This window comes from Styela clava, chromosome 12 (assembly GCF_964204865.1).
Source record: "Styela clava chromosome 12, kaStyClav1.hap1.2, whole genome shotgun sequence".
Taxonomy (NCBI): domain Eukaryota; kingdom Metazoa; phylum Chordata; class Ascidiacea; order Stolidobranchia; family Styelidae; genus Styela; species Styela clava.
In genome coordinates this window covers 4,055,537-4,078,347 of record NC_135261.1, presented here as the reverse complement: position 1 = coordinate 4,078,347, position 22,811 = coordinate 4,055,537, and the positions used below count along the sequence as shown (strand labels likewise).

At 34.9% G+C, this 22,811-nt stretch overlaps 1 protein-coding gene across 2 annotated transcripts; it reads left to right on the top strand.

The window, feature by feature from the left end:
- The first annotated feature begins 5,169 nt into the window (after positions 1-5,169).
- On the top strand, positions 5,170-21,916 carry LOC120329856 (N-acetyllactosaminide beta-1,6-N-acetylglucosaminyl-transferase-like). Of its 2 annotated transcripts, XR_013479679.1 has the most exons (6): positions 5,170-5,695; positions 15,170-15,533; positions 17,154-17,278; positions 17,772-18,100; positions 20,249-21,543; positions 21,688-21,915. XR_013479679.1 is itself a non-coding variant. In XM_039396645.2 (5 exons), the coding sequence occupies exons 1-5, from the start codon at positions 5,253-5,255 to the stop codon at positions 20,500-20,502; spliced, it is 1,515 nt and encodes a 504-aa protein (XP_039252579.2). In that variant the 5' UTR covers positions 5,170-5,252; the 3' UTR covers positions 20,503-21,916. The 2 variants fall into 2 exon arrangements, 1 of the variants encoding a protein (XP_039252579.2); XM_039396645.2 differs by having other exon boundaries at positions 20,249-21,916.
- Positions 21,917-22,811: the final 895 nt, after the last annotated feature.

The window sequence follows — 22,811 nt, the reverse complement described above, 5'->3', positions numbered from 1 at the left end:
ATACGAGATAAAAGTCTCGTATGCTGATAAACTTGGTAAAATATTTGTGGTCGTAATCCCCCTTGACGTCTTGAATAAAAACGAGAATTGTTTTTACATATTGTCAGGTACGTGAGTCGATGTTTCAATACACATCAAGCAGACTGTAAAATATTGAATAAACAGAGCAGAAGTTATAAACCAATGTTTTTGAAATTTAACGTTCCTAAAACAACTAATCGAAAGTTTCAAGACAAAAGACGAATGTTGGAATTTGAAAAGATAAAACTAAGAAAAGGTGCCGTTTGAGCTGCTTTCCTCATCAAAGTTTAAAGCCATATTTGTCAAAATACTTTGATGAAACCATAGCCGAAAGAAAGTCTGCAGACAGCGGCGTATTTCGTCATTATAAAAAACAAAATAGCCCCACTCCCCTAAGTTTTGGGTTGACCACGCTCTTGGATGGAACGTTAGATATGTGTAAAAGTCAAAAATATTTTTGTTTTTCGCGCTTTTTAAAACAGTCGATACTGATACAATTACCGACATCGAAAAATATGAGATAAATATCTCAAGCTGATAAACTTGGTAAAATATTTGTGGTCGGATTCCCCCTTCGACAGTTTGAAAATCGAAGTCGATGATATTCAATAGACATCAAGCAGGCCGTGAATAATTGAATAAACAGAGCAGAAATATTAACAAATAAAATTTTCTTCAAATTTCTAAAACAACAAATCGAAAGGCACCGGTACGTATTATTATAATATCGGTACAATTGAATTGTTACGAATAGCACGTGCTTAAGCTGTGATAATGGCGTAACAATTGGTGGGATCCAGAACGCAAAAAGGTATAGCCATAGAGTGTTAAACTATTCCAATTGAATTCGGCGGGTCTTAAAAAGTTACGCTGTTTGGGAACCACTGATATAATTAGATTAACCATTATAGAAAGTCTATCGAGGGCTTTAAACCAAGAAGGAGAATGTTTGAATTTTTGAAATTAAAGTTTTAGGCTTTATTTACCAAATTATTTCAATGAAAGGTTGAGATGTTTAAAATAAAAAATATATGTTTCATCATTTCCTCAAATTAGTTCGTCCTTTGGTCGAAGCGCTCGTTCCAAGAATAATTATTAGTGTTCCAAGAATAATCAACTTTTCATTTCAATGCGCCGTTAACTATATTACTGAAAGTGAATTCGTCGCGAATTTAAATTCCTGTGATGTTTGCACATAACGCTTCTCTACTTTTAGCGGCGATTTATCAACATATTATTACCAGTTTGTTAATATTGCATGCTATTATTTTTGGCAACAGGGTTAAATTGGTTTATCGTTGTTTTAAGCAAGAAAATAAGCATTTGTTTTTTTCGCTTATTCAGCAATCGTAATTCAAATATTTACCTACGCGAAAGTCTTCACTCCGCGGGGTGTCCTTGCGTTTTAGAGTTTCAAAGTGATGCCGAAAATGCCAATGATAGAGAAACACCGCCACATGTGGCTCTTTGTCGCCAGATCCTGCCCCCTTTGACAGGCGTCAATTCGTTTATTTTGTTTTGGCATGTCCCATTTCAACCTTTTAGTAATCGCCGATTATTACCCCATTGTCAACAGTTAAATAAAATGCCACACATGATTTCAATTGAAATAACGCAAAAATGTAAAATAAGAATAGAATGAAATATTAGCGATCATGAAACATTAAGAAATAGCATAAATTAATGATATTTGCCAAATGCAAATGGTTCATAAACTATTTTTGAGTGCGTCACGAAATATCAATCCATTTCCAAAATAAATATATTTGATGTTCCCGTATTTATAACTTCATAAAACGATTACAATCATTTAAAAACAAGATCATGTATCGTACTGATTGAGAACGTCTTTCAATGTAAAACTCTTGCTTGTTGCAATTAACTGTTAATACATTCTAATTTTTATTGCAATGCGTCGAGTCTAAACCTATATTACTGAAAGTGAAATCGTCGCGAATTTGAAATCCCGCGCCCGTGATAGCTGCATTCTGCGCATAGCGCTTCTTACTTTCAGCGATAATTAATAATCTCGAAGATTGAACATTATTCTGTAACCTTTTTTTTCCCGAAGATTGAACATTATTCTGTAACATTTTTTTTCCCGAAGATTGAACAATATTTTGCGATACTTTTTACTCGAAGATTGAACATTATTCTGTAATATTTTTTTTCTCGAAGATTGAACATTATTTTGCGATACTTTTTACTCGAAGATTGAACATTATTTTGCGATACTTTTTACTCGAAGATTGAACATTATTTTGCGATACTTTTTACTCGAAGATTGAACATTATTCTGTAATATTTTTTTTCTCGAAGATTGAACATTATTTTGCGATACTTTTTACTCGAAGATTGAACATTATTTTGCGATACTTTTTACTCGAAGATTGAACATTATTTTGCGATACTTTTTACTCGAAGATTGAACATTATTCTGTAATATTTTTTTTCTCGAAGATTGAACATTATTTTGCGATACTTTTTACTCGAAGATTGAACATTATTCTGTAATACTTTTTTTCTCGAAGATTGAACATTATTTTGCGATACTTTTTACTCGAAGATTGAACATTATTTTGCAATGCTTTGTTTTCGAAGATTGAATATTATTTTATGACACTTTTTTTCGATGCTGCCACATTTGGCAATCTTTTGTTAATGAACCATACATTTCCAATAATTCATTTTGTCTGTTATTTGCCTATGAACCTGGTACCATCGCTTGTTAAAGATGCACTACATAACTAAACTTCGTAATTAGCGATAACCAACGATAACGTATGTGTTTAAAAGTATGGATGCGTTGAATGTGGCGAAGCGAGAGCGCGCTTGTGGAATAGTTTTGACGGCAATAGTGTGCTATTTGTGTCAAGTGAAAGGTAGTACAATTGTATTTAAAAATGTTTAGTGAAGATTGTGACGTTCGTGACCCCCCGCTGGCAGATAGCTCCACTGCAGCGTAACAGCGATAACGAATCGCAAACATGATTAATGAGTCGGACGTTGCGCGAAAGTGATAACGCAAAGAATAAAATTATTGTAAGCAAACGTAACACTATTAAAAAAAAAACGATTCCAAAGGTGGGGTTACGACCCATGTAACCCCTGACTCCCCGCTGACTGCGCCCCTGCTCCCTACCCATAGACTTCTGTCCCTTTACACAACTTGATGTAAAGTAGGCGAACAAAACCTCCATACTGTAATCACAAATACGACAATCAAAAGAAGTGGTCGTATCTAAATTAACAAAATTATCCAAGCAGAAAATCACCGTTTTACGCTGAGAGGTATAACATCACAATCGTTGAATTTTTGAGACTTTTTATTCACCTCTTTCTTGGTTGGCTCTCACTATCTTAAATTTAATTTATATTTTTTAACTTGGATTTATGCAGCATGATAATCTAGGTATTATTTTTAACGTTTGTTTGTCATCTGCTTATCAACTAAGCAAACAAGGTGTCGTCGACATGTGCACGACGAAATAAATACCTGAATCAGTTCGACTCAGTAATAAAATGTGACATTGCGCATCACGGGCGCTACATCGAGAGTTTTTATTTGGCGCTTGTAATTTCACATGACGAGCTAACAATGGCTTATTTTTAGTTTTTTTTTTGCCAGTTCCGATCGTGTATAAGTGTATATATTCAGTTTATTGTTTCTTATAGTGGAAATAGTTCGTAGTTATACAGAATGAAAAATTTTTTTCTCTTGGAACAGAGAGAACATAGCTCTTGCGCATATCATCCTATATAAATGGAACTTTTGAGGTACAATTATAAGTACTCCTGAAGTATGCGTACCGTGATTGCGGACACCGAAACGTCATATGTGTACCAGGATAGAGTTAGGCCATAATTTAGGTACAAATACTACGGAAGTCACTTGTCTAGTCCCCGAACTCGTACTAGAACTAATATAAGGAAAATTTGAATAAAATTATGGCCTAACCCTAGCCTGGTACACATACTACGTTCCGGTGCCCGCCATCTTGGTACCCATACTACAGTAACATCCAACTATACACAAGAATATTCTAGATAGAACATAACCTTTGTATGAACCGTCTTAAATTACAGATGCCTCCTCATTTATATAGAAGTAATCAAGAAAATATATGGGTTTTGGTTTTGAAGGGCGTAACTCTGCAGGTAATCAGTTTGTTATGAGCATTGGTGTCGCAGCATTGGTGGGATTGTAGCCCAAAGTCGAGCCTCGGCTGTGATTGATTATTATTCAGGAAGTAATATAGGAAGTGAATAGGCATAAACACATTTATCTCAAGCGTTCATGATCTTATGAAATTGCAAAGCTTCAACGGTACTGCCGTAGTGGCGTAGTGTGTGTATACCAGGTCAGGGTTAGGTCATAATTTCATTCCGATTTTCCCTATTTTAGTTCTGTTAAAGACTGTCTTATACAAGTACGGGGCGATGTTAAAATTAGGATATTCCGCGTTTATCAAAATTGTTTATTTGATTGTATGATCTTGATTATTGTGCGTTCATGTGTCGGTCTCTGCGAAAAGCATTATTATTTTGCATTCTATGGCCATGAGCGGGCTTTGTAACATCCATACCGCCGAGATATGTATCATGTTTGGTTAGCACTTGGGTTGAATATTTTGATTAACCGCTGACCATGCAGTTTTAAAGTATGCTCAGATAACCCAGGTTAAGACTGCTTACTTCGCTTAATATAAATTTTCTTTTGAAACGTCGCTATTTCGAAAAATGAGAAAAAGAAAGATTTGATTTGAACTAGCAAGATTGAAGATGAGAAATTTGAAGTGGTTTAGGTTTTTCTTCAAACTAAAACAACAATATTTCTGTAAAATTATGTCTCGTCCAAATCAGACCTTTTATATATATGATTAGGCAGAAGTGAAGCTACAGAAATATAATTGTAATTTGAGTAGCAAGACGTTTGAATTGAGAAAATTATTAGTGTTTCAATAGCAGTACGATACTAATTTTGTTAGTTAGTGCACCGTTGCGCAGCCGGATAGAAATTCTCTTCGTTTTTGAAGAGGAATTTTGCTTTGTATTTCCTGTAGAGTTAGTAACATTCTTTAGTTTATTATAAATACTATAATAATATTTGTTTATGCACACATTATTAAATACTTGAATTCTAATACTGATAATGTTTTTGAAATTAAGTTAAGAAATATCAACTAATTAAGGTGATGGTTAGAACTTAATTTTACATATTAGGAATAACTATGAAATCACTGAGCATCAAAGCTTTGGCCTGTTTACTCGTTTTTTTAATGGTTGGAAATATACTTCTGCAGTTGAAGCCCAAAGTTCATTACGTCACTCATGATGACGTCATCACCGATTCAAAAAAGTTGGAAAAACTAACAAATGTTATAAAAGCACTTAGGACATATCCAAATATAGATGCGCAACATAGAAATGGATTTATTAAAGAAAAAGGTAATGACGGTATTGGAATTGATGGCGTCATTGAACATGATGACGCCATAGATATTGTACCCAAGAAAAATATTGTAAGCGATGAATGCAGGATTATTTTAAACGGAGATCTAAATGGAATTAAAAAGATGAGGGAAAATAATTCGACCACCTTTCCTTGGAGTGACGTCACCAGTGATGACGAAATAATAAAGAGAGCAGCCGATTGCACCGAGTTGAAGAAAATGTGAGTGCAAATATGTTTTGTATATTTCGGAATTGAATATTACCGGGACAACACTGGATAAACATAATATTCGAAAATTTGTAGGAAAACCAAATTAAAAATTATTTTTAAAGTTCCACTTATTTCTTAAATCAGTGAATTGGAAAAAGCCAAAAAAGGCTGCTGTGATTGTTCGAGGTTTAATCCTTTTAGCAGATGATATATGTCTGAAAAAGGTTCCGTATTAGAGCGACCATTGCTGTATAACAATTACTTGAAATATACAAATTCGAAACACGTGACTAACTAACTAAAAAATATGAATACATAAAAAAGCAAAATGGGGCTCATATATACCGTCAGAAATTTCATCACAAAGCCCACGAACCCCCAGTTCTTGATGGGCGCGTCTAGAGTGTAACAAATTGGCTAGGCAGTGCTAAGTATAATAGTTTCTCATATATCGTTGGATATAAGTAGTCGCTTTTACAGAGCCTTCCCAGAGAAAGAATTTAGAAATTTAAAATGCTGAAAATAAATGAAATTATTATTACTAGAGTATTATTACTCGAAACAAATATTATTCCAAAGTTTGTAGCAGTGGTTCCAAAAGTTGATTGACCGCGGGCTAAAATTAGATTCTAAAGGATATTCGCAGTCCAGGAGAGGTTACCCCCCGCAAGGGGTCGATACCGGTACCGGTTTGTTTCAAGTTACTTGGGTTCTATTTTCTGCTGAACCACCTTTTAGATAGATCTCACGCGATAGTTGTATAAAACGCCTTATATCGATTATTTTATTTGTATAATCTTGCGCATAAATACCAGTGTACATATTTTAGCGGAATTTTTAATAACCAGTATTCATGATAAATTGGATTATTTATTAAAATGTTCGATATCTTTCCTCAATACAGCCTTGCCGTAGCCTCAATATGAGACTATAGTCATGCACGGAGTTTTAAAATAACTCTTGTCGACAGTCAATGTGGAAACAGAGCATCGTGTCGTTACAATAATTGTGACATATAGGATGACCATGATGTCTTAAAAAATTTTAAAATTGTAAAATAAATTTATCGATGCCATATATTGTTTTGGCTCTCACCGATGTAATAAATGAAGTAAAAATACTTAAACAATTACTGATTAAAAAACAAACCTAGTTAAAATATATTGCGAACAGACTTCACAACAAAATTGAAATTGTAAAGGGACTATATGGACACCCTGTATATCTACATTTCTAACTAATCAAGTTCGAGGTCCCTGTTAGAAGCGGAATAAAAAATAAATCTCAGAAATATTCACCTATTTTTGCTTCGAGGACAGATTTCAAATTCTATGTTCACCACTTCACTCACGCAAGATGGAATAAATTGGGAAGGCAATGCCGAATCAAAAAGATTCCGGTTTTTCTAAATACTTGTGTAGAGTTTTGCTCAAAGCTTCTAACTCGTAAAAAAAGTAATAAATTTAGAAAATCAGAACAGAAATTGCAAGTTTCAGTGAATTTGGCAAATTGAAATATTGTTTGAAACATTTTTTTTAAAAATATAAATACTTAATTTCGATGTCTTGCTATAGTAGTAAAATTTTTTTGAAACTTTATCCGTTCGTGTTTCGATATTGAATAGAGGGTTAAAATAAGTGGAGGTGAATTTTAAACAAACTCGTAAAATAGTGTTCAGAGTAAGTAAACGGTGGGTTATTTGGTTGACAAATGATATTCAGGGTTACTATTATTGGAAGGACCGGATCCCATCACTCCCCAAGAACTTGAACCTATTCGCACGAACTCGCTCTTGCAATGTCGTGATATCTAGTGACCGAAGAAAACGGGCAACATGAACCGCAGCTGGCGAATGACGAATGGCATAATATTTAGCGTTTCAGAAGTGTATCAGATTTATTTAAAAGCGTGTCGTATTTACTGTAGCTTCCGTAATGACATACTTACATTCTCTGAAATGAGAGGACCCGTGGTTAGTGAATTCGATACAAAAGAAAACCCGTCTTTGGAAATCCCAGTATATGCCATTTACGGCCCCGATTAGATAAAAACAATCATTTATGTCTATTGGAATATAATTAAATATAAAGTACTTGTTCGATTCGTCAAAGAAATTGATAATAATTTTAATTTCAAAGAGTGTATTCAATAATTAATTCGGAAATTAATTCCTTTTCGAAAAAAAAATTCGAGAAACTGTTTCATTTTCGGGGAAACACGGAAAGCGGATGTATGCACTCGGAATCGTGAGATTATTTTTACCCTTGTTTTAATATTTATATTTCGAATCAAGAGTCTGAAAAAGTGCAATGGATATAGTACTTTGTGTAAAATTGATGTTCTCTTTGCGGCCCCCAAAACTCGTTTCGCAGCCCTGTGGGGCCGCGGCCCCTAGTTTGGGAAGCCCAGCCCTAGTACACGCCATAATGTTAAATGAATTGTGCTAAATTTATGTACCGAATGACATATTATTACGTGTCGATCGGCCACGTTAGACTAACCACTTTCAACCTAGGAGTATCCAAAACACCCAACGGATTTTTTTTCGAAGCGAAAACAGAGAAATATTACATTGTATTTGTTGTGGTTTACTTATATTGCTTAGTCATTTATACTATTGTAATATGGGTACGTCCCAATTTCCCTATTTTAGTTCTGTTACGAGTTTTGGGACTCTCTGTGTTAGCCAAGTGTATATACCCCTACCCATAGGTTCTAGTCCCTTAATATATACAAATTGATGTAAAGTAGGCGAACAAAATTAGCTACCTCCATATTGGTACACATACTTCTGGAGCGCCGTAATATGTATATTTGTGGATACATTATATATTATACGAAGTGCACAAAAGCCGATGTGCAAGTTTACTATCTAAGGAACCAATATTCAGCATAATGGAAACAATATTTATGCATAGTTGGAGAATAATGAAGAGATTTAGAATAAGCAAATGCAAGAATAGATAGACTTCGACTTTCCCCATCTAACCAAGTATACTAAAAATTTGGCACTTCGGAAGTGCGTGTACTGATAGGGAGGTAACTAATTTTGTTCAAGTATTTTACATCAAGTTAAGTAAAAGGACTGAAACTTATGGGCAGGAGGTATATTCACTTGGCTAACACAGAACGTCCCCGAACTCGTAATAGAACTAAAATGAAGAAATCGGAATAAAATTACGGCCTAACCTTAACTTGGTACATATATTACGCGAGTACCGAATATTTAAAATTGTCAAGTTGGTCAATGGAATGTGGAATAAAGCGATTTTCTCACATCAATAATAATTTAACAAAACGATACATCGGTCCAGTTAGACATTAATTTCAAAAGGCGGCAAAAATTATAAACAAATATAAGCAGAGAAACAAAATGGACGATTCGAGTATTTGCCATCACGTTAATAACAGTCTAGGACCTACGACCTAGGTCCTAGGTAAATAAAAGAGGAGCGAACAGGGCGGTATAACGACGGCGGTAAACAGTTTATTGTGAATATGCCATTGACGTGAGCAAACGTCATAAACAGTGTTTGATTGCTTATACCTAGTAATGCCCCATTATATTATTTCATCTGAATAAATATGTTCAAGAAATCTTCAAAGTCGTTATTACGATTTTTTTTTGAAAATGATTCGTCGACTGTTCGCACAAATCAGTTAGTTTTTATAAGGGGATATATATATTGACCTGTACAAAGGCCTGTAAAATCTTCCACTAATGTGAAAGGACAACTATTTTAAAATTTGAAATCTTTCAACTTCAGCATTGAATATTCAATGTATGAGACGATGAGTGAGGTGAGGACAAGGGATTTAAATCCTAGTTGTGCAATTTGCGATGCCAGCATAAATAATTGAACTCTGTAACCAATATGATTTTATTCAAGTCAATTCCAACGGTCAAAAACTATAGACAATAGCGCCGGTGGCCATTACCCCATTTGAATTTTGAAAAAAGATTGGTTTTGTAAATATTTTGTTCTCCAGGTAAATGATTATTTCTGGGAAACTCTCGTCAATGGTTGGTGTGGGTAGGCGAATCCAAACACCGATGAAACGAGTTCAATTGCTTATACTTAGAAATGTCTCATTGTAACTTCATCAGAATAGAAACTAAACTTTCCCCCAGACGAGGATAAATTTGTTCAAATAACCATCAAAGACGTTATTGTTAACGAATTTTGCGTGTATGTTATCACTGATCGTGGCGTTGTGCCCTAGACTCATATTACAGATTTACATATCTAACAGTCTTCGAACGTATCATGAACGTAATGTACCTATATAGCAGAATGGTTAATTTGGAATCACTTTAATGTTACTGCTGAAAACCTAATGAAACTTTTCCAAAATTCTTGCATTGTTGTAAGCAGGAATCCCAAACGTAATGCAATGTAACACTCCAGACCTATAACAGAAGGATGAGCCATTAGGGTATTTTTTAGATTCGCTTTTACATCCATCTTACTGTTGCTAAAAACATAAAATTTACTTATGACATTGTGGTCACCGACATTTTACAAGATTCCAGAATCGAATAGTCACGTAGAAAAGCTTTTAACTCGAGCATGCATTGTTTGAACATAATGGGATTTGGTATCTACCAATCAAAACAACTCTATTACTATCACTGGAATTATAAAAGGGGGAGGGGGGGGGGGGGGGGGTGACGTGAGAACCACTTTGATATAGCATCCTTGTAATATTAAAATAGGAATCCGCCAGCGCAGAATATGGATATGTAGTTATTCTCACTATATCTCAATCGCTATGTCGTTTATGCTTGCAATTTAGAATTCCAGCAGAAATTGGTTTAAATAGGAGGTCACACTTACACAAAACAAATTGCCACGTTGAAAATACGTAGATGGAACGTTTATATCGAAAATAAGGAAATGTAAATATCCAAAATGGGGCGGACAAGATCAACTTAACATATAGTTTTATTTTTATTTAACTTCACGCCCCCTCAAAAATTTGTCTACGTTTCCTCAAAATATTGCCCCACCGTTTCAGAACCACTGCTTTATAATGTATTTTAAAATGGCATTTGTTGTGTTTTTGTGTCATCCTGCTGTACCAGATTTTAGATCCGGGGTGGGAGATATCTCTGGACCAGCGACCAAAAGTTTTGCTCCCCTGGACTGACGGGCTATGTAAAAAGAAAATATAAACCTTGTGCCAAAACCGAATCTCACGCGATGGTAGCACCGAATTGAATAATTGAAGTTTCTCAAGGCATATGTTATATTGCACTTCATAGCAGTGCCTAACCTAGCAATCCAAGCTCGTGTAGCGTTTTGAAGATTAACTCGTGTTTCGAGGTTGAATCGAGCGCTGGAAATATGCGGCGGTAAATAGTTAACCAATTTGGAAAGTACTGTGCAATAATGGCTGTTTGTTCTGTTGATGAATGAATTCGAGTTGGTCGGGAGAAACAGCCATCAATATTGTCAGGGTGAAATAATTTATTGCTTGTTTTTTGTTCTCAGCTATAATTTCAAACCTCTTTGTGGGAATGATAACTACAGGACAAAGAAATACGGCACAACGATCGTAATTTCCATATAGTATTACCTTCTCGCCTAAAAAGTACGCTTGTGCAGCGACTTTCTGGGAGTGGAAGGATATGAAACATCTTATGAAAAATAAATATTATCGTTCTGAAATATAATTGTGAGCGGACCTAATATTGGTAAATAGGCTTGTCCGAAAACAAGTCTGAAACAACGAGTCGATAATTCAAACTATGAAAGGTTTCTCGCACTTTCGATATATATTCATACTTTGTTGAATTATAATCATGGAAAAGCTTTTCAAATGTTTGAACAAATTTGAGTACTATTTGCTTTTTTATTGTCATATTTGTTCTGAAAAATAGTTTCATCATGGCACAAATAATCTATATTCATCTAATTTCGAATCTTTCAAAACAACTTTATGAGTACACGTTATAATACGTCTTTGGTAATTTGAACCAGTATTTCATATTTATTGAGAATAACGGTGGCCAAGCCTGAATCATATATTCTTTATGCTCAAAACATGAAATATTGGATTTGGGACGGGGTTCTCAAACTGGGATTGGGATATATGTACGTATTCCCCGGGGCTACATTTAGATTTTTCAAGGGGTACATTAGATAAAACATAAAGATCTTTTTCTCATACCTCATAATTTACCTTAAACTATTTCTCTTATCACCGGATGTCAATAATTTAGTGACATTAGTTTAAGAACTCCTTATGAAGTCTCATTTTCATCAATGTTGAAACTACAACTACAGTAACTACCAAGTATATTTTTGCAGCTTACATGACTTATTTTGTCCAATTGCACCACACAGTACAATTTTGGGGGGAACTGAGCAAATCTAAATTTTCCAAAGGGGACAATTAACAGAAAGTTTGGAAAACACTGATTTAGGATATTGTGTGAAGAAAACCGCCGTTCTTTTCTAAGTTAGCTTAATAGAGACGGGCCAAATCGTTCCCTCTCTAGCTTTTTTAAGTCTATTATATCAACTTAAATTGACAATTATTATGACCATTCACATTTGTAGTTGTACCTTGTTATATCTGTACAAGTTAGGCTATGATCAAACGAAAGCTAACAAATAAAAGAGCTATTTCGAGAAGTTTCAAAAGAAACTTTGAATACACGCTTTGAATTATAATAGGTGAATAATTAAATTATTAATATTTTTTTTTGACTAATCGAACCAGTACCTTTTATGTTAATCATATTTGAATAGACAATAATGGTTGTTTTTATCAAATCGCAAACTGGTCATTTAATATAATGTATGTATGTCACTACGCAAGCTACTGTAAATACGATACGCCTTACATAAATTTAATAAACTTTCAAATTGTTTTTAACAAACAGCTACTGCTAGGGCATGGCCAATGATCGAATTTAAGTTATTAGATACGGTCCTCTAATCTAATGAATCGAACTCACTAACAATAGCTTACCTATTTCAGAAAATGTACGCATGTCACTACGAAAGATACAGTAAATACGACACGCTTCGAATCTAATTCACTTTCGAAACACCAAATATAATGCTAGCCGTCATTCGCCATCTTTGATAATCGTCATCGTTGCATATTATATGCTCCTAACATTATCATTGAAACACAGATATATAAATGATTGTTTTTATCAAATAGCGACCGTTAAGAGCATGGCCATTGGAACTCACTAACAACACTACAGAAGTCGAATGTTTTGCAATATCTGTTCTGTTGTGTAAAATTTAATTTTTAACTCAATTTTAAAATATGGGCGTGATGACTGAGCAGTGAAAGCGTGAGTGAGACTCAACTGTGTGGGCATCGAAGCTTCCGGGTTGGTTCCGGATTCAAATACCAATAATAAATGGATAGAAAATATAGAATTAGAAAGATTCCGGCTCTTCCAAAAATACTAACTATTAATATTAAAGGCTGCTTTACAGGGTCTATTGATGAAGTGGAAGGCGCTAATTAGCGCCGTTTGAAAAAAAATAAATAAAATAAAATAATACATATTTATATTTCATGAATATTAACCTCCCACCCCCCAAGCTAGGGTTGGGATGTTATTTCTCCACAAAATCTGATTTGTAAAGTATATTTTTATTTTGTATGATACGCGGCAGGATGTATTAAACACTGAAGCGCCATTGAAAATTAGGCTATGGGAATTTCCGTCGTACTTTCTTTCCCCCAAGCACGTTCCTATTTTTTTTAATGGTTGATCCAGCCCTGTCTATTGACTCCCCGCATCTAATCCAGTATACTGAAAATTTACGTTAATTTACAATTTATGTTAAGTTGGTCAATTAATTGTGGACGGAAGCGATTTTTTCAGTTTAACTATTAACAATTTAAAAAAACGATACATAGGTCCAGTTGGGCGGCAAAAAGTATAAAGAAATATAAGCCGGAGAACAAAATGGACAATTTGAGTAGTTGCTGCCATCACGTAAATAACAAGTCCGGGTAAATAAAAGAGGAGCGAGCAGGGCGGTATAACGACGGCAGTAAACATCTTATTGTGAATATGTCATTGACTTAAGCAAACGCCATAAAACGAGTTTAAGTGCTTATACCTAGACTCATTGTTATTTCACCGGAATAGAAACTAGACTTTCATTCAGACGAAATAAATTTGTTCAAGTGATCATTAAAGACGTCATTACGAATTCTTTTTGGAAATGATTCGTCGACTGTTTGCACAAATCATTTAACTTTTATGAGGGGCTATTGACCATGTACGAGGACTTGTAAATCTTCCGCTAATGTAAAACGACAAGTATTTCAAAATTTGAAATCTGTCAACTTCAAAATTGGATATTCATTTTATGAGACGATGCGTGAGGTGAGGGATAGAAATTTCAATCCTGATTCTGTAACCATTAGGACTTTGTTCACGTCAATTCCAACGGGCAAAAAATGTAGACAATAGCGCCGGTGCCCATTGAAAATCAAATTTTGAAATTTAAAATGACGCGTTAAACATTTAAAAAGATTATTTTGTAAATTTATTGTTCTCCAGGTAAACCAATGATTTTTTTTGGGAAACTCTTGTCAATGGTTATTGTAGGTTGACGAATGCAAACACTATAAAACGAGTTTAAGTGCTTAAACCTACTAATGTCTCTTTATGATTCCATCTGAATAGAAACTAAACTTTCACCCAGACGAAATGAATTTGTTCAAATAATCACCAAACACGTTATTGTCAATGAATTTCGGTTGTATGTTATCACTGATCGAGGCGTCGTGCCCTAGACTCGTATTACAGATTTACTTATCTAATAGTCGTTCGAAGTGAGATTTCATGGGTGTTCGGGGTATATAATATGGGGGCAAACTTAATATAGCATTGTCGTAATATAAGCATACGAATTCGTCAACGCAGAATAAGTAGTTAATCTCACAATATTTCAATCGCTATCTCTTTAGTGCTGCAATTTAAAATTCCAAGCGGAAATTGGTTCAGTTAGGTAGTCACACTCAAACAAAACAAATATATAGCATTTAAAATTTATTAATTTGCTTGCAATTTTTTTTTAAATACGTTTATAATTTTTCAAACTCAACCAAAGACATTTACGGGGAGTCAGTCAATGAAGTCTCTTTACAATTCAAATTATTTTGACTTTGTGATAATTTGTTTGAATTATAATAAGAGCATTTAAAATGAGTCTGCTCCTAAGAGCATCGAAAACACGTTGCAAACTTTTTTTTATAATACAGGATGTTAATAAAGTCCTTTTACAATCTCAAAATTGAGATATGAAGTCAGTTCTCAATGTATCTAGACCAAGTTTGTTTCTTAAGTGTTCATTTATATAATCAAAATTTTTACTATATTAATTCACCTTTATATGCCCGCCATTAGTTCTTTATATTTAACATCAAAGTTCTTTTACATGATCTAACAAGACTTTATAAACACTCTGTATTATAAGTACTGTTTAATTTCAGATACCGATTCCCGCCGTTCGTGGATTCAGATTTCACCGTTACCGAAGAAGAATTGGAATTCCCCATCGCCTACTCAGTGCTAATGCACGAAAATATCGAACAACTTTTATTGCTCTTAAGCGCCATCTACAGGGAACATAATATTCACTGTATACACTTAGATGCCAAGGCCTCTCCTGAAACTTATAAGACATTGGAAGCGGTAACTAGATGCTTTCCTAACGTGTTTTTATCGACTCAAAGACAGAGGGTTATATATGCTGCAGCTTCAAGGCTTTTAGCCGACATTGCCTGCATGAGAGACCTGCTAGCAGTGCCACAGACTATGTATGATTGGAAATACTTGATTAATTTATGTTCGCAGGTAACTAATAATTTTATGCTTTATCGTTTTTGTATTCGTTTTGCCGCAATAAATATTATTATTATCATCTTAAAGTTCAATTTTTGATCCACGTTAGGGTATAGTTAGGGTGCTTTGACATGGCAGGCCATTTAAAATCGAGTCGTTTTCGATTTGAAATAAAAAAGAGTATTCAGTTATCCAAGATTTGACTAGGTGACTCGATTCATTTAGTGGAATGATTTTGACTCGTACTCGAATAATCGCCAGTGAAACGTAACTCTGTGATTGACTCGACTTCTGGATACCAGCTATTTGCTGCGTTCCATATTTAGCTTTGTTTGACTAGTAACGATCACATGTAATCGGGTAATTTCGGTCTCCGGCAGGGATAACGCTCAGTATTAGAAAGCATAACAGATCACAAATATTGGGAAAAATCCTTTAGGCGATATTTAATTAAATGAATAGAATATTGAGCCCTCGGCGTATGTGATCAAAATTTTTGTTACATTTCTCCCTCTGTCCTTCATCGCATTATCGTACTTCGAATGTGGTTGCATTTGTTAAACCCGAATCCCATAATACAACCAAAACAGGCCATAACCAACACAAATCAAGTCATATTCACTTGATACTGTGAAGCACGCTATAAAGTTGTAACATTTATATTGAATAAATTGAATTTGCTTTGACCCAACTTTTTTTTTTTTTCATGCACGATGATCGTTTCTCATACTGTTGTCTCTATTTACAAGCTGTCCTACAGACACGATGAGATGCAGAGTTTAAAAGACAGGATCTTTTGTACAAATACTCCGCAAAGAAACACCCCCGCTAACTCTCAAAACAGGAAACTGAGTACTTATCCAGTTAGAGTTTGGGTTGTAATTGGAAAATTTCAAATTATTCATAACCCTAACCCCAACTCTAACTGAATAAGTAATCAGTTTTTTATTTTGCGAGTTAGTGGGGGGTGTTTTTTGCGGGAGCTTTGTACAAGAAATCCAGTCTAACATATCTAAATGCTGGGTCATTGAAGCCGGTAACTGTTCACACCCACGACTCACCCCATGGGTCATATGATCTAATTCAGGGATCGGGAACCTACGGCCCGCTGGCCGGATCCGGCGCGCGGAGTGATATAATCCGGCCCGCGACGCTTCACTGAATTATAGTAACAAAACAGCTGTTTTGACGATTATATTCTTTATGTAACAGAATTTATTGTGAGACACGACGTGTAGACTAGATTATATTATAATCTAACAAGTATGAAATTAACAATTACTCGTTTAATCAGCCTATAATTTAATTATATTTAGACAAATGGCAACAAAACGCAGAAAAGTTGTGCGAAGGGTTCAATGGCGCCGAAAATATTCAAATGGGATATTTTGAGATGCAATGCAATAAGCAAATAAATCTATGTTCTATTCGAGGAATGTATCACTGTTGAACTTTTAATATAAAAAATACCATCCGGTTTTTAACTTTCTAAAAATATGTGCGGCCCGCCAATGACTTGCAACCCTTCATTTTGGCAAGGGAGCGACAAAAGGTTGCAGACCCCTCTAATTTATAATGTGAAAATTATAAAACCCTATTATTTTTTATATTCTCCGTTTCTTTTTTATCCAGGATTTTCCAATGAGAACAAACAAAGAAATTGTTCAGCAATTGAAAGTGTTCCGCGGTCACAACAGCATCGGAGGTTATTCAGAACTCAACAGTCAAGTCAAACCAAGGACACAGTTTATTTACAAGTCAGTTTTTTTTTGTTCATTGAAATAGTTTTTTGAAAAAAATTTGCTCGGATCGAGGTCACGAGACTGACCTAATATGTAGGACATTGATCTCTGAGCGAAATTATGGACGGCTTCTAAAATACTAAGAGTTGCTGAGACTGTGAAAAATTATAGAGTAAATTTATGCGTTAGTAAACAGCTATTGATATGATAATAAAAGAAGTTCATGTTAATACAATCAGAAAAACCAGCCATTAAGCGATTAATTCTACATAACAGAAGTTTATATATTTTCTTGTCATTCGAAATATATTAGTATTGAAATATAATTTAAATATTTTTCAGATTTTTTTTCTGTTCGGGAAACGCTGATCTAACTACTGAAACAAGGCAAAGCAAACACTAAAAACAGTTGAAATAGTTTTGCCCGACTCTAATAGCGATCTCAATTTTTTTCATCGGATTTGTTAAATATTCGCTTTTAATTAAAATATATTTTATTAATATTCAGAATTGTAAACGAGACTGAAGGCGAGACAATGACAGAAAAAATAATCCAAACGAAAGAAAAACACCCTCCACCGCCGTTCAACATGACTGTAATGAAAAACCTTGCATACAATTTATACACCAGAGAATTCCTGCAATGGGCTTTAATAGACGGCGAAGTTGGGCCGGCTTTGTTAGAATGGTCCCTGGATACGTACAGCCCTGACGAGCATTTCTGGATCATGCTTCACCATTATCCAGGAGCACCGGGTGGCTCAAGTTTACTTGGGGGATACCAGCTTGCTAGAATGATCAAATGGTCGTTTAATAAGCCAGTGAACGCGTGTCATGGTATGTATTATTTATATGGATTTTGTATACAGGGTGTCCATAAAGTCTCTTTACAATTTCAGTTTTGTTATAAAGTTAGTTCTCAATATATCTTAACCATTTTTTTGTTTGTTTGTTTAATCAGTAATCGTATTTCAATCCCTATTTTTACCTCGTTGAATACAACTGCGACGGCCAAAACAATATATGGTATCGATAAATTCCCTTCGCAACACTTGCAACTTGGGACATTTCAAGACATGTATAATGTATGACATGTTCATGTATAATAGATAAGACTTAACGGGTCCTTCTGGTCATCAATGACATGGCGCAGCGGCTTCCAACCTGGCGCTCGTGCCCTTTCTCCAAGGAGCTCTATAGCAGTTGGAGGTGGCCACAGTACTAAAATGGCGCAGAATTGATTTGAAAGCAAATTTCAATTTTGTTTGCATACTTCTCCCTTTATATGAAAATTCCCCGTTCTTCCTAATTTTATAACCTGGAACGGTTTTTTCAGATGATGTTTTCACTTTCCTGTGCATGAATTTTTTGAGCATGATGAGGTTTGGAATTTACCAATCAGAATAAAACTATTAGAAGAATGAACAGGGGGTCATGGGTTATAAAAACATCCGGAAGAAAGTCACGATTCATATAATATTAAAAACCGTTTAATTTAAATATGCTAGCATCAGGGGGTAAAATCTCAGGTTTAAATTCTTCGCTCGCCACTTCATTCAGGGTTTCTACATTTTTCAACAATATTTGTATCCCTTTTTGGACCCAGCAATGATAAGTCGCTTTGCCAGACTCGTTTTATTGAGATATTCGAAACAGTTGATTGGATCAATGCTCAAATGTATAGACACGAAAGCCAAAAGGAGGTGATATCAAATCTTTTACAATACTGGTAATCTGACAACCAGATCGCCGAGATGTGATCACAGAACCATGGCATGCAATTTTTAATTTTAATTACGTCATCACGCAAAAACCAAATCTTAAACCGAAGTGAGAAAGGAATCTCATAGAGGATAGAGCCCATAGATATTTTTGAAATAAATTGAAGTAACAACAATAAGAACTGTGGACATGCAAATATCATAAGGCTATATCGAATTCGAAATACAGCAGAAAAGGACGCTATAAACGAGACTACTAAATTAATTCAAACCACAAAGCTATAAAATCAATGCAATTCTAAACTGCTATAACAAGAAATGCCATCGTAAGCACTTTACCGAGATTCGAGCGTCGCTAGGAAAGTCAATACCTGAAACGACAATACCTAAAAAAAACAGCGACACGTCGGATGCGAGATAAACAACTGAGTAAATATGTCGACGTGGAGACCGCGATAATCATCACGATGACAATACAGGTTTAAATGCGAACTAAACTGAATCTTAAAACCACTCGGACTGCCGACGCTCAGACCAGTGATACCCGATCTTTTCAGTGCACTGTACCATTTTAGTGATCTCCCTGAAAGCTGTGTCCGCCTCAAATAAAATCAGCCAACATATAGCCAACACAAGCGACCCACGCGGGAGGGTGGAAGGGAACAGAGATACAGGGGTGGGCAAGCGTTCGGAAAAAGGCTCTTCAGGCAATTTTACCTAGTTCACTCGAATTTAACTTGTTTTTCAAAATATCATATCATATAGTTACTCTTAGTAAAGAATTTAATAAGAAAAATATTTCTAATCGAATCTTTTAATTATTTTTTTTACAAAAGCAGGGACCCGCAATAATTCTTTAGAGGTCCTCGTATATCGTATATATATATCGTTCGTATATTGCCCGCGGTCCATAGTTCATCCATGCCTGAATCAAGATATCAGTTTTTCTAATTTTTCTCATGGTAATGTAGTTTACTTTCTATTTACTACTGGATCAATTTTTTCCAAATTTCCAGCAGTTAGCCCAGAAAAGTCGATGTAAACTTTTTTTCATAATTTTTGTACATTTTTGGGTTAAATTTAATTAATGTTAGGTAGGGTTGTCGCTGCTTTTTCGCGCCTTCATCCACTCTAAAATGCCATTTTATTTGTTTTTGCATTATTTATTCACACAGTGTATTGGAAAATAAACTACTGATTTCTGATCGTGTTAAATATATATTATGGCATTATTTAATATTTATAGTGTATCCTCTCTTTGAAGGTGAATGGAGACATTATATTTGCGTCTATGGAGCAGAAGACATTTTTGAACTCACAAAAGATCGGAGAGAATTCTTTATCAATAAACTCGACGCTAGAATAGATAGTACAGGTACCGAATGTATGCGGCAATGGTTGGACGAGAGAAGTATTTTGCCTAATGAAGAGAGGAAAACGTGGAACCCTGATTTATTGCCGCATATACCATCAGACGCGTTTTATTCAAAAGAACGTAAAGAAGAAGGGAATTCATAGCAGTGGTCGATGTGTGGTCTAAATATAACCAATCTAATTATTCTAATTTCGGTTAGTGTTTCAAGTCTGACAGCATGGCGAACATGGCCTCTCGTCCGGTTACCAGTCCATATTGACTGTGGGAATTAATTAACGGAACAGCTATTTGTTTCAATTGCTCGGACTTTCAAGATGGCGGTATAATTTTTAGTTATTCAAGCGTGACGGTAGAATCTCGAGAATTGGGAATATCGGGTATTTATGCGTGTGGGAAAGTTTTTTAAATCATTTAGCATTTACGGTATAATTCCGCAAATCGACTTCAAAACAAACTAACGCAGTGGTGAATCGGTAGCTCCGATGGCAGCAATGTGTAATAAATACCGACAATCTATTACGGTTTGCCTTATCCTTTTTGCTTATATATAATTGTGTTATTTACTTATTGTGGGATATAGTTGGGTCGAGTTACGATTCCGACTAAAGCTCCTACTGACGACTCCAGAAAATTGAAACATTCCTATTCCCATTTCAATATAAAACGTCAAACTTGGAATCTGGCTCTACATCGCTTGATTTATTTGAAAGGCTCCAGTTATTCCCACTCAATTTTATTATTCCGCTCTTCCTAGTAAAAGTGGTCAGTGGTCCCAAACTGGGGGGTAATTACCCCTAAAGAGGTACTTCGACAAGTTTAAGGGGATAATTCAGATGTTCACTGTCTTAACAATTTCTTTTGTAATTCTTGTTCCGACTTCTTAAAGTCCATCCATTTTAAAGTCGGATTAAAAGGAGGAATATGGAATACGGTAACAAGTTTTTGACTCCGTGACAACTTTATCGTCCATAATGATTCCAATCCCAAAATCGACTTTGCAGAGACGGACATTAGACATTGTTTTGGTTGGTCTCAGTGTTAAAATGTAAAAAATTCCGCGATGTCAGTTTTATTATTTTAAAGGGGTATTTGGTCTTGATTTTCTTTAAATTTGATTTAGAGGCAACGATAGTAAAAAATTTTGGAGACATTGATTTAGGTACTGATTTTATTGATTTTCGTTTGTTCAAATGTGTTTTTGTACAATACAAGGACAAAATTAGGACCTCCAGAAGTATGTGCACCAAGATGGCGCACAACCTGAACCTTAACCTGGTACACATACCATGTTCAGGTTGTGCACCATCTTGGTGCACATGCTTCTGGAGGTCCTAATGTTGTCCTTGTATTAACCAAAATTCTATATAAATCGTTTTGCTTATTAAATGCAGACAATCGATTACTTTTGCCTTATTTATTTTGCTTATGATTGTGCCCTATTTGATTTTAAATTATGTCATTTCTTAAAAAATTTTTGATAATTTTTTTGATAATAAATTATGCACTGTAACTAAAATGTGAATTGAAAATAGAACAATATACACTGAATAATAAAATGGACAAAAGAACTTTTTTAATAAAGATTCCGAGCACTTAATTAGAAGTACTGAGTACAACAAAAAACTGATTGACTGAGAGACAGATACGAAATTATTCTTACAATGCAGATGTCACGTCCTATCAATTTTGGGTACTCCAGTAGTGTGTGTACCAAGTTAGGGTCAGACCATAATTTTATTCCGATTTTCCTAATTTTAGTTCTGTAAATATACCCCCTGCCCATAGGTTTCAGTCTCTTTATACAACTTGATGTAAAGTATGCGAACAAAATTAGTTAGCTCTGTATTGGTACACACACTTCTGGAACGCCGAAAGCAAAGTTACTACTCATACATAGTCAAAAGTGAAAAAATCTCATCAGCGAGTCAAGTTATGGGCGACCAGTGGAATGCCAAACAAAAAGCATAAATGAGAGATGTCAAGTGGAGGCAAGCCCGGAAATTTGCATGCAAAAAAAAAATCAAAGGGAAACTGCCTGCTATTGTGGCTTAGCTCGAATAAGACGGCCAACATCTACAATATTCCCATAATCCAAGCACGAGGTATCACAAGATCTTAATCATAAAAACAAATGTTTTTTTAACTTCGAATATTATTCAACTTTGTAATTTTGTTTCAATTCAATTGGACATTTATCATTATCTGTTTTGGGCATCTCGTCTCATGTGTGCCAGAAGTTTCCGACAGAGTCCATCTTATATCATCTCCTAAATTCAAAGCGGTTTCTGAATTTTAATGAGTATTATTGTTTAGGGCGGTGTGGGCAAAGTTTCTTGAATGACCCGCATTCAAAAATTTTCTCTGCAAAGCCGCCGCATTGAAATCAGACCTTAATTTCATCGGAAATCATACCATATAGTTAGCTACCTTTAATAATATGTCGAATTTAATG